Below are 13,382 nucleotides of genomic sequence, written 5' to 3' on the forward strand. Positions count from 1 at the left end.
ATTATAATTTACACCTACCTCTTGTGTATAATTTATGTCTATATAATTCTTATTCTCTTATTATTATTATTATTATTATTATCATCAGTACACTATCACAAGCCGATAGTATATTAAACACTTAAAATACTGTCAGTAGCTTAAGAGCTGCACAAAGCGTTGATAGAAAGGACGTTTAATCTGATCTTATATCTTAAGGTTGTATTCTGGAAAGATCAATCACAATATCCATATTATTTGTCGTATATACGATTTTTGAGTATTTCATTAAGATTCATAAGAAAAAGAATATTAACCAGCTAATAAAGAAATCGCACATTCATTGCTAATAATATTTTATGCGGTCCGTATATTGTTTGGAAATTTTAATTGGTGTTTTCCAAGTAAAAAATTTTAAACACAATATCCTATATATACACAACCGATGCAATTCCAGTGTCAATAAAGAAAATTCACCATATAATGAAGAGAGTATTGTAGACAGAGGCAAGAGATTCTCTTCAAATTACTTTGTTAGACCTAGAAACAAAGTATGCCAAGAGTAAACAAACCGATATTCTAAATATAATTTGTAAAAATATCTATTTCTGAAACTAAAACCGAAAAGAGATTAGTTATTCAAAACTTTTTAGCAAGCTCATTCATATTCTCTATAAACTTTTAAAAGAATTGTGTGCATCTTACTATAAATGTGCAAAAAAATAAAACACAGGCCGAACAAAATAATCTCTTACAGTTCTACTGTGTAACGTGTATCCTTATAGATCCTAAATAGAATAAGCATTTCATTTCTGAGTTCAATAGTGCGACGTTGTGTATCCCTCTTCCAAACATAAAGAAAACTTTTGTTCCAAAAATGTCAGTATGCATCACATAAAGACTATATATCGTGTCTATCTTCTTACCAACCATTTCGATTATCTGGTTACAAATGTAGATCTTGAGAAAAATGTATCATGCATTATTTCATCGGAACACAAAAAGAAAATTGTGAAAATCACAAGCTGTGACCTACAGCTACCTACTCGGTGCCAGAAATAGGCATGCAGCAGCTCGTACGATGCTGGGACTGCTGTTTAGAAAGATCGACAGTGTCTTCCATTAAAGGCCGTTCTAATCTAGCTTCCAATCGTGCCCATGCGTCAACCGCTGCCCCAAAAGCTGCTTCGACATTAGTGGCGTCTTTTGCTGACGTTTCAACTAATGGAGGATTACCATTCTCTGAACACCAAGCTTGAGCTTCTTCCATGTAAACTTGTCTTTCGGATTCAGGAACATCCACCTATAAAAAAAACATTATACAACATAATATTATTATTTTATAATGCTCTTGCTTACTCACAAGAAAAGAACTAGAAGTAAAAATGAGCTTTTAAAATGCAATTTTTGCAAAAGATAGATTCTTTGTGTTTATATTAAGAATCCCAAACTCTAACTTCAAATACTTCTTAATTTTTTCAAAAATTAATAATAAAAATAAAAATTTTGTATCATATAATGAAAAAAAGTATTACAATATTCTATGATTAACAACTGACTTTTTATCATATATACATAAATATATGATACATAAAAGATATAAATACAATTTTGATTATTTTTTATCACCATCTTGACAATGTAGATACTTAGACAGTAGTAGATAACAACATGACACTCAAGTTCAAATTAATCCTAACTATACTTATATCTGTGCATCAGATATTTAAGTTGATTAATCCTAAAACATTGTAATACTTCACTTTTTTCTCTTTTTCCTATTATTCTGTCAAATGATTAATTGATCCAATAACATCAACATTTTTATATCAATTTTTATTTTTGAAAAAACTAAAAAATATCTGATGCAAGAATTTATAATTATGAACATAAAGGACTATCTTTATAATAAACATTTCAAAAACACATTTCTACGTCTTTCCTTTTCATTATGATAACATACCTTATTACCAACAACAATAAATGGAAAAGTGGAACCCTCCTGAACATCTGCATACTTAAGAAATTCAGATCTCCATAGCGCGAGATTTCTAAAACTTGTCCTATCGTCTACCGCATAAGTAAGCAGACAAATGTCTGAGCCTCTGTAAAACGGTGTTCTAAGAGTCTTGAATCTTTCCTGCCCAGCTGTGTCCCATATTTGCAGTGTATATGCCTCGCCGTTGATTTCGATATCCTTGTTCAAAAACTCTACTCCAATGGTATGAAAACTGTGTTCGTCAAAGTGATTTGACACGAATCTATTCATAAGACAGGACTTCCCAACACCACCATCTCCAAGAATCACCACTTTCAAGAGAGTGGACCTCTGAGAGTTTCGATTTTGAAGATTATTGCTGCCTCTGCTCATACTCACCGATGTTGAATTGTTTGCTAACATTTTCTAACTTAAGATCTGTTTGCTTATTTTCTCCTCGCAATATCTATCTTAACATCTACCTTAACACGAAGTTTCGTTCAATAATTATTTCCAATGTGTGTGTAATCAATATTCATTCAAGCCTAATCAAACCTTACAGCTTTCCTGATCAGCTGCAATCAGCTGAGAACGTGGGAGAACTTTAATTTTTCCGAACCCGTCGAAATACGTATCATAACATAGTGTCTCCTCACGTATTATCTGTGAAATTTCTCCCTCCTTTTCTTTGTTTCTGTCTGTCCTTTATTTACATTGAATAGCTAGCAAAAGTATCTTTTGACATCTTTATATTCTCTCTCGATTCCACTGCATAATCTTATGGTTTTGTGGCGAGTACCTCGTCGATACTTCAAATTTCGAAGCTCAGCGAACGAAGGACCGTTCGATAGTGAACTAGCGTCCACTTTCGTTTCCGTGATTCAATTCAATTGTCGCACTGGGAGTATGAATGAAAAACGTTCTGTTGTCGCGACACTCACGGGTAACGAGCAACACGCTTGTCAGTAATGGTCAATAAGGATAAAGCATTTCTGGATCTCCAACTATATCCTCGATCGTGCGCATCGATTTTCGACGGTTCTAACACCACTCGACCGAGAAACATATACGATTCTTGGTCATTTTCCGCCGGAAACTCACCCTCGACATTGCAGACGACAAGAAGGAACGCCCGTCTGGATCTGATCCATCTCACGGGCTGTCGGAGAAGGAGAAGACCGGAGTCACAGTATATACAGTAGCGCAACTCTCTGTCGGCACCTTTGATGTTAGTGTTGCCTAAAATGGAGTGCGCATGCGCGAAATAGGCGAAGTACTAGACTGTGCTTTTTCTCTTTTCATCCTTCTTTCACTCTGTCAAAACGCACTAGCACAGTATATGTAGTAACGATGAGCATGCGCGAAATAAATAGGTTGCCCTATCTCATTTTCTCCTTCTTTATGCTCTCTCTTTATTCAATGTTCCCTTTAAACAATTCATTAATAAAAAATTTCCCTTTTTTAATATTTTAACATACAATATTTTTGTATTATTGTATAAGTATATATATAATATATAGTATGTCTTGGCATAATTATTATCAAAATTATTTCAGTATATGATATTATTTATTAATTTAAATTATCTTCTAAATATATTACATTTTTTATTTGTTGTATTTTATATTTATTTTTTTGCACACACATTATATATATAATATATAATATATATTATAAATTTTTTTTTATATCAACTTTCTGATAATATGTATATACATAGCATATATTTACAAATTTACAATTATATAATATTTCTCTACATAAATATATATTTTTCAGATAATTTAATATTTTTCTTAATTATTTTACATTTATTTCTTTATTTACCAATATATTTACAATTTATTTGTATTAATTTCCATTAAGTTTAGATTATTTTATTGCATTAGTACATTTATTCGTGTCTCATTCTCCAACATGCTCCTACAATAGTTCTTACTCACTTCAATGCATTCATTGGAGTGTGACGCAAATAAATCTAGGTTAATCTAGTGCGTTTTGACAGAGCGAAAGAAGGATGAAAAGAGAAAGAGCACAGTCTAGTACTTCGCCTATTTCGCGCATGCGCACTCCATTTTAGGCAACATAAAATCGGGAGAGTTGCGCTACTGTATATAGTGTGCCGGAGTCATGATGTAAAAAGACTATTGCGCTTATATGATATATAGGCACAGTTTAGATATAGGCACAGTATATACAGTAGCGCAACTCTCCTGATTTTGTGAAGCCTAAAATGAAGTGCGCATGCGCGGCCGAGGCGCGTAACCAATTAGGGCACTGTATTCTATCTCACTTCTTCTTTCTATTGTCGGTGTCTGTCAGTCCCATTGAAATGTCCATATAAGGCATTTAAAGGACCATTTGACGGAAAGTGGCGGGAACGCGACGAATTTTATGTGAGAAACAGTGAGAATAGTGCTACGTGTGATAAAGTGATAAGTGATACGTGTTTAATTTTAATAATTATTCAGTGTATTCAGACGTGTTTAAGAAAGTGTAAAAAAACAGAGAACGTAGACCGAGTTAGCTTTACGGAGAATAGGTTATCTGTACAAAAATAGTACAGATTTCAAATTCTCTTGAAGCACTTTGATCTTAGCTTTCTGTTACAGATATTTGGAGAGATTTTAAAAGGCGAAAAAAATGTGTGCTCAAAAATCAAGCGGATGGTGTGTCGTAAAGGAGGACTGTAATAAAAATATTGTGGAAAAACGACACTTTTTTCGGTTTCCAAAGGAACATGACAGGTACAACTTTTTATTTCATTTATTTTCTAAAACACATACGAATTTATTGTATATTATGCTATATATTAACATATGTATATTTGGAATATTCAATATTTTTTAATTTCTGTATACAACACATATATATATACCATAACATATATATAACATATATATAACATATATATATGTATATGTGTAGATATATATATCTATTATTTTTTTATCTATATTTTATTTGTATTTACAATAACCAATATAATAATATTTATATAGATGGTTGCAATGGATACGTGCGTGTGAAAGATTAGATTTAGAAGCAAGTGGAGCAGAATATGCCCATCGCATTTATAGATTGTGCCACTTACATTTTGAAGAAAAGTGGTACAATATAAGCAAGAGTAGAGCTATTCTTCATCCGGATGCAGTACCAACAAAATTATGAGAGAGAGAGAGAGAGAGAGAGAGAGAGAGAGAGAGAGAGAGAGAGAATATTCTTGCATTTCCTAATATCTGCGGTTACTATATTCAATATGAAAAAAATATAATAAATATAAGTAATTTTATTCGAGCCATATGATATTTCAAAATATGAAATACCACATTAATTATATATCCAAACAAAACAAGTCATCATTGTATCAAAATGATGTTAAAATTGTTCCAAAATGATCATTAAAAGTCATTTTTCAATCATTCTAATGTCATTTTGACTTTATTGTGACTTTCTGTTCTAATTGCGTATATATTATATTGTATACACAAGATATATGCTATACATACAATATTGCTGTACAATTAGTTAATAATAATATATTTTGTGGGTATATTTAATTGCAAAATATAGTGTTATAAAATAAATGTGCATTATATATGTTTAATTTTTATTTTATTTTCTCTTTCAAATGCGTCTCGTTTTTCACTGTGAGTATTAAATATCTATATAGTGTAAACGAGAACTATAGATTTCTGTATTCGCTGTGAATAATGAAATAAATTAAGATAATTTTATAAAAGTTACTTGTTAGTACGCGTATTCAAATGTGCAAATTAGGTTAGGACATTGCTAGAACATAAATTAGAAAGAGAGAAAAGGTTATAAACAGAGAGCAGAAGTGAGATAGAATACAGTGCCCTGATTGGTTACGCGCCTCGGCCGCGCATGCGCACTCCATTTTAGGCTTCACTAACATCAAAGGTGCCGACAGAGAGTTGCGCTACTGTATATACTGTGATATAGGTTTGTTCGCTTAAAATCCCCAAAATGTTTGACGAGATAAATATATATACGTTGAAGAGAGAGAGAGAGAGAGAGAACGAACGAAGTTGTTATGTATAAGAAGTATAAGCAACGCAACAGGCCTGATGTGACTCAGGGCATCGATTATATATTTTAAAATGAGGTGAAAATGATAAAAGAGAGTAAATTTTCACTAAAGTATTTATAATTTTATTGGTAAACACTTAAGTAAATTTGTTCATCACAGTTTAGCGTATTAAAATGTGAGATCGTAATCTTGATTGTGATTGGTCGATTTGCTTCAGACCTTACGATTAGGGTGATTTTACATGCAGCGCGGAACGCGGTATGTACATACATACGCGGTAGGCGGTAAAGTAACTAGGAACCGCGCGCGGTAAGCCGCGCTAATTTTCTCCTATTATTACATGGAGCCAAAACTGCGCGGAAAAGCGGCACGGACTAGTGACAAGTTGACGTTACTATGCACTTTTTAATGAAATTAATAGATTTAAATGCAATTATTAAGCAGATTCGTTGAAAAAATAAGATTATTGATAAAATGTGCATAGAAATAAGTTAATACATTTAAGAAAATGCATACAAATGTGAACTTGTCACTATACCGTGCCGCCTTTCCGCGTTCCATGTAATAGTAGGAAAAAAGAAAGGCGGAACGATAACGACATGGTCGGCATCGGCTCGGTCAGCTGGGTGCATAACTAGAAATTAACACAGGTATATACTGTGTATACTGCCAAGTAAAGAGAAATAATTTCGGAGTTCGGAGTTTGGTAGGAAAAAAAAACGATTTTTGCATTAATTAAAGACTGTTTTTGTCGTGGAGACTGCAGATATGATGTTGATGGCCATGATAACATTATTAAATCGATTAAATCTAATAATTACCATGCGCTTTATTGGCCACTTGGAAGAAATTTGCGTTAACTTTTCAGGTTAATTACCTTATAGTTACTTCACCGCGTACCGCATACCGCGTACCGCGGCTTGCCGCCGCGGTTCCTGGTTACTTTACCGCCTACCGCGTTCCGCGCTGCATGTAAAATCACCCTCAGGTTTCTCTCTGCTAATGGGTGTTTTCCAACAACGTACACAGATGACACAGTGTAACACTGTGTCTTACACAAAGTGTTCCAACTGTGACACAGTGTTACACTGCTCGACACTGTAAAAAGCTAAGTACGAACGTGTAGAGTATGCCAGTGTTACCAATTAGAGCTCTATCGTTCCAACAAGTCTTTACACAGTGGAGCACAGTGTAACGTTTCTGTGTCCTAGCTGGAAAACAGCCAATAGCATCAAAGTGATTTGCACTCGCACCATGTCAGGGCAGCACCAGAGCAGAGTCAGTGCATGTGTACCGAATTCGCCATTAATTTATTTATACAAATTTATACCTTACACACTTTTACCTTTTACTGTCGTATTTTCGATAAGATGATAAATACTCTAGCTTCGAAACCGAAAAAACTGGTTTTTGACGCTAGAATAGCATGGAAAGCATTAAATGGAATATTTGCCGTTTACAAACCACCAATAGTCACGTATTTAGACGCACGGAATAGCATAATTCATCGTCTTTGCCAAGGTTAGAATGTTCTTCTTTTATGTCTCTTGAAATTTATTTACATTTGTTCATATATTATTTCTGCTTTAATAATAATTATCCAGAAGACACTCATCTTTTTTTAATTTCAATGAAATTATGTTCATTCAATGCGTTTTTGCATGAAACGAAAGAATCTGGAAATAAAATGTACAGAAGGTTACACAAATTCTTTGTTTTAAAAACACAAATTTTCTTCTTTAAAAACAAATTCTCTATTGTGAAAACAAAAATTATATAAAATATTTGTTTGGGTAAAGGTGCAATGGAGGGTAATCCTCTCAAAAATCGATTAAATTATACTCATTCGAAGCGTTTCTCCGTAATACGAAAGAATCTGGCAGAAATAAGCGTCGCTCTGCCCCGCGAACCGAGATAGCGTTAAAGTTGCCGACTATTGAAGTTAGGAAATCTGTCACAACCTTACAATTGCCATGTTTTCTACATGCATTTCGATCTCATACGCATGCGTTTCGTTACTTTTCGGTCCAATAGGAACGAAATTTAAAATGTAATTTAAAATAGGTTAGAAATATTGCAAGCGGACACTATTTACACTGTAATTTCTAGGCGATTAGGCGGATAGGATATGTTAATTTTTTTCTATTACAAAAAATTATTAAAAAATTAAGCTTACATGTTTTGACTCATTTTTTAGCCTTCTTCAGAGACAATAAAAATTACATAAATAAATTATAATTTAAAAATAACAAAGGATAAAAAGATGTTTAGTCATAGTAAGCTCCCTCACAACCGAGAAATAAATTCTGATGACAATTTCATCCTAAAAGAGCATAATCAAATGAATAAAATAAAGGAAAAAAGGAAAGAAATAAAAGAAAGCTGAAATTCTGGGAAAATAATTTTCCTGAATATCTTAGAAGAAGAATAATTTCCAAATTAAATTTATCATAATTATAATTATTTTACCGGGAGTGAGGAGACTCATCATGTTCACAACGATACTGCATCGCAAACAATCTCAAAACCGGTCTTCAGAATAATTTACGCCAATCAGTCTCAGACACAGTGAGTCACAACAAATAGTTTGACAGTATTAAATTAAATCACAAAAATCAAATGCTACGACTCACCACTATGCACAAGCGAGACTGACTCACTCCCGGTAAAATAATTGTAATTATGATAAATTTAATTTGGAAATTATTATTTTTCTTTTAGTCAAATTTATGTTTGCTCTTACTTTTCTCTGTTGTATTATTCTAAGTAACACGTATTTTGCAGACGTTGCTATGCTACTTAGGGAGGAATAATCTTATTATTAAAAAAAAATGTAAACTGTCAAAAACAATTCATGATTTCTAGATTTAAACAGTATGCATGTGCGTCGACCAATCAAACATGTATGTATAGAAGGTGATACAACTAGGACGATGAAAGTATTTACACATCCGAGCTACGCGGATCATCCATTAGTAGTAGGTCCACGGTATCAACCTAAAGACTTTGTATTGATATGCGCTAATTATCTGAGCACAGACATGTCAGGTCTCATGATCTGTGGTATTAATGGTGGCACCAAATGGGCTCACAAAATGAAAGAATCTAAATCTCCAACTAGTTACAGAATTAAAGGCCTCTTAGGTCAGGCAACAGACACATATTTTATAACTGGAAAAATCGTTGAGAAGTCTACATATAAATATATTAAACGCAATGCAATTGATAAAATATGTGCCTCCATGCAAGCTGCTCATCAGAGAAAGATGTTTGAGTATGTTGTACAATAGATATATATGATACTAATTAATATTAAAGCTTAATTTATGTTGAATATTATAGTTTAATCATGTCTTTTTTCTAGATTGTGTGGGTTGGATATGCAGAGTCAAGCTGCATATGAGTTGGCTGTGCAAGGTCCAATAAGACCTGTTGACACAAACATTCCAATGATATACAACATAAAATGTACAGACTTCGTATCTCCTGAATTTACATTAGGTAAATGTAATATTTGTTAAATATAAACTATATGTGTGATAATACATTTTTCACCTTTTTCAGAAATTGTTTGTGTAAATGAGAATGATATGTATTTGAAGACTTTGGTTCATGACTTAGGAATGCAGCTCCATAGTGTCGCTACGTGCACTCAAATACAGTGTTTTCGGTATGCATTATTTGATCTAAATCTTGCTCTTTTGAAAAAACATTGGGACTTGGAAAACTTTTGTGATAATATTGTACAGTGTAACACTATAATTAATGAAAATAAGTATTTGTTAAAACAAGATAGTCCGATATTGATAGAACGAAATAAATAACTGAAATCTAAATAGTAATCAAGTGTACATAATAATAATAAGCTATAGTAAGACATAGTCTGATAGTAAAAAAAATTACGATTTAATACAAAATATACAATAGAAATCGTAACAATCGCTCTTAAGTGGAAAATTGACCAATCATAGTCGATTATTCTTCTCATATTCGACTGTGATTGATCTACGACTTAAGATGCTACGACTTCTATTGTAGACTCCACGTAAGACTATAGTCAAAGTTTCACTACAAATACTTTAAAGAGTTTGATGGACCAATCAGAAGAAATAATTTTACAAATTGACCAATTAAGAGAGAAAAACGCTTTAAAACATTATTTTATATTATATAAGTAACTTGTGATTTTATTGTTGGACACGTTACATATTTTTATTTTACAATTTACAATGTAAAAAACTTTTTATATTTAACACTTTATGTTTTAAATTTAAGATACAGTTAATTTTTTTGTTTTTTCTATTAGATTAATTATGCTCACGACACTATTATTGACTAAAAATTACATATTATTTAGAAAAATTTCAAGAAGCGATTAATTATATTTTTTGCGTCGTTGCTTATATATATTTTTCAAAATACTTTGTATAATTTTTGTAAATTGAAGATGACCCGATCGGAGTTAAAACGTTTGTATGATGTTTGATTTTTTGAATTAAATAGTTAATTTACTTGGCTCTTTGCCCTTTTTATATTTATATTGTTTTATACATATAGAGCCTTATTATTATAAAGTTAAGTTATAAAAACGTACATATGTTATAATAAAAATTAATAAAGAAATTTTACAGTGATAAAAAGCAACTAATCATGTTAATGACAGATAAGGTAATGTCGATGGTAGAGAATGTCACAAGAGGAAAACGAGGAAACAGAAAGAAAACAATTTAAGACATGGAAAGGGAATATATCATGTTGATGTACATTTCGGGCAATGACTCTGTATCGTTTTGTCTGTTTATACCGTGTGTTTCTTAATTTGAACCATCTCAGATATTAATCTTTTTTTTTTTGTAAGAAGGTTCCTTATCTAAAATTTCCACATTATCCCATTTAAAATTATGATTCAATTCTAATCTGTGGTTAGTTATTACAGAAGGGGATTTTGAACCTTTGTTAATATCCGAAACATGTTCATGCAATCTAGTTTTTAATTGTCTTTTAGTTTGCCCAACATAATTAGCATCATAATTCTCGCATGATATTTTAATAATTTTATATACTACATTCTGATTGTGTGTATGTTCCAACTTATCTTTGCCTGTTTTTATGTAATTTCTCAATGTATTGGGTATAGTGTAAGCAAGTTTACACTGAAACATATTAGCAATAGGTTTAAATTTTTTAGAGACAGCACCAACAAAAGGGATAGTAAAAAATTTTTTTTTAATATTATATTATTGATATGGAATTTGATTCTATTATTAATAGTAGAAAAAATAAAATGTAGAGGATATCCATTCTGTAAAAAAATGTTAATGGCCTCTATCAAATTATTTTGTTGGAAAGTCGGATGACACAATCGGAATATCTTATCAACACCGTATATTACACTTCTTTTATGACATATAGGATGGTGTAAATGGAAATTCAGGAATTTACCAGAAAAAGTGGCTTTTCAATAACCATAAAAAATCAAGCCATCTCCTTTTAAAATAATCAGAGTATCTAAAAAAACTTATTTTTCCTTCATTACCAAATTCTATAGTAAATTGTAATCTGGTATGTAAAGAATTAAAAACATATATTTTATTATAGTATCGCGTTGACCGTACCCTTATATATTATATTCGTTTTATGAGAGAATAATCTAAATCAGTAAGATACTAGTAAAATGGAAGTAAAATAGAAACCTCTTAAATTGCATAATTAATAATTAATAAATAAATTCAGTAACATATATATACAAATTAACATAAAGCGTATTTCTTTCATTCTTTTTATATTATATAAATACATTACCATTAACAGATTTAATTATTATAAAATCTGATAGCTATCCTGCGATTTATTATGAAAATGTCATTAATCATTCTATGGAGATATCTTATAACATTATTAAATGAATACATTACTAAAATTCTTCCATATATAGACAATTGCATTTAATCTTTCGTTGTTACACTTTTGTAAACTTTCACTGTTACCACATTAGGTCAAATTGGTCAATTGATGCCATTTTAAAACTATTCAATTAAAACAAAGAATGGAATATACTTTGGATATTATGTAAGGTGTTTTATTAATGATAATGTTATGAACCAAATAATATGTATAAAAAATTCTTGAAGACATACACATTAAAAAATGAGCTATAACAAAAAAATCATATTTTATTTTTTAGCTTTTTTTACTTACAATTTTAGTAATACTTTTTTTTGGTAAGGCAGGGGAAATGCATTTACGCATACCCGGCCAGTTACGAGAACCTGACCGGTTTATGTGAGACTCACCCGTCCCAACTAGGACGAGAATACCCACTAAAACCCTTCCCAGTGTCCATCCTCATGCCATATTGAAGACGTCCTGGGAATCGCGTGCAGCATACCTTCCGGCACCTCCTGGCCCGAGGGCGTTTTCGCCCTCTCATCTCGGAGATCCTTTAGGGACTTCCATACCCCCGACGGGCGAGGGGAGACACCGACCTCTTGCCTCGCCCTACAGCCCTATGGAGGAGTTGAGCGCGAGGGCAGAGTTCTCGCTCCGCACCCGCTGTCCCCCCTCTCGCCGAGGGACACGCCGCCGCCGAGGGCAACGTAATACAACGGCATCCGCCCTGGCATCCCCCTCCGCCGCACGAACCTCCAGGATGAGGGCGCCTGTAACGGCCTTCCTCGCCCGGAGATCCGTAACTCCGCCAGGGGGATCTCCGCCTTGGCGACTTTCATCGTCTCAGCGTATCCCTCCGACGGCGCTTAGTAATACTCTTAAAATGTAGTACTTTCAGACAAAAATATGTACTATGCGCGTTTCAAAAAAATTTTTTTTACATGTGAAGAAGGAATGTTATTTTCTGTCATTTTCTTTTCAAACAGTTGTACTGACATGTTTTTAAATAGTCTAACTGTTTCAACCTCTAGAGGAGACCTCAAACTTCTAATTGATATCACATAAAGCTTGATTATAAGCTACGCAATGAAGGTACTCAGATTATTTTGATTAAACAAAGGGTTAATATTGAATGCAGAAAAATCTAAAAATGGGAAAAGATAAGGAGTGTCCACTTGAGCCCACAAATGTTGCGAAGTATTTGTATCATATAAAAGGAAAATTGCACGCACGCGCTCACACACACACACACACACACATCGAAATATTTAAGTACTTAAGATCGGTTTTGATTAAAAATAGGATTTCTCTTAACTAAATTAAAAATCTATATAGTTATCAGGAACTAGTTAAATAAGATAATATGACACAAAACAACTATAACTCTATAATATTATACAATTGTAAGTTATAAGGTTAAAATCAAATAGAACCAGATGAATAAAAGATTAAAAATAAGAAAATCCGAAAAAATTATATAAA

The 13,382-nt window shown here is 32.3% G+C and overlaps 3 protein-coding genes across 5 annotated transcripts; 2 read left to right on the plus strand and 1 right to left on the minus strand.

Annotated features, from left to right (window-relative positions):
- Window positions 1-378: 378 nt before the first annotated feature.
- Rab9 (RAS oncogene family member Rab9) lies at window positions 379-3,059 on the minus strand. Of its 3 annotated transcripts, none has more exons than XM_018540352.1 (3): window positions 1,943-3,059; window positions 1,026-1,282; window positions 379-519 (listed from the first exon to the last, which is right to left on the minus strand). In XM_018540352.1, the coding sequence occupies exons 1-3, from the start codon at window positions 2,378-2,380 to the stop codon at window positions 501-503; spliced, it is 714 nt and encodes a 237-aa protein (XP_018395854.1). In that variant the 5' UTR covers window positions 2,381-3,059; the 3' UTR covers window positions 379-500. The 3 variants fall into 3 exon arrangements, with proteins under 3 accessions (XP_018395854.1, XP_018395855.1, XP_018395853.1); XM_018540353.1 differs by lacking the exon at window positions 379-519 and adding an exon at window positions 680-921; XM_018540351.1 differs by lacking the exon at window positions 379-519 and adding an exon at window positions 680-939.
- Window positions 3,060-4,255: 1,196 nt separating this feature from the next.
- On the plus strand, window positions 4,256-5,251 carry LOC108774311 (52 kDa repressor of the inhibitor of the protein kinase). Its single transcript, XM_018540383.1, has 2 exons — window positions 4,256-4,704; window positions 4,960-5,251. The coding sequence occupies exons 1-2, from the start codon at window positions 4,601-4,603 to the stop codon at window positions 5,126-5,128; spliced, it is 273 nt and encodes a 90-aa protein (XP_018395885.1). The 5' UTR covers window positions 4,256-4,600; the 3' UTR covers window positions 5,129-5,251.
- A 2,033-nt stretch (window positions 5,252-7,284) lies between these two features.
- On the plus strand, window positions 7,285-9,835 carry LOC108774290 (probable tRNA pseudouridine synthase 2). Its single transcript, XM_018540359.1, has 4 exons — window positions 7,285-7,532; window positions 8,877-9,285; window positions 9,376-9,512; window positions 9,576-9,835. The coding sequence occupies exons 1-4, from the start codon at window positions 7,298-7,300 to the stop codon at window positions 9,833-9,835; spliced, it is 1,041 nt and encodes a 346-aa protein (XP_018395861.1). The 5' UTR covers window positions 7,285-7,297.
- The last annotated feature ends 3,547 nt before the right edge of the window (window positions 9,836-13,382 follow it).

This window comes from Cyphomyrmex costatus, unplaced genomic scaffold (assembly GCF_001594065.2).
Source record: "Cyphomyrmex costatus isolate MS0001 unplaced genomic scaffold, Ccosl1.0 scaffold241, whole genome shotgun sequence".
In the NCBI taxonomy this organism is placed as follows: domain Eukaryota; kingdom Metazoa; phylum Arthropoda; class Insecta; order Hymenoptera; family Formicidae; genus Cyphomyrmex; species Cyphomyrmex costatus.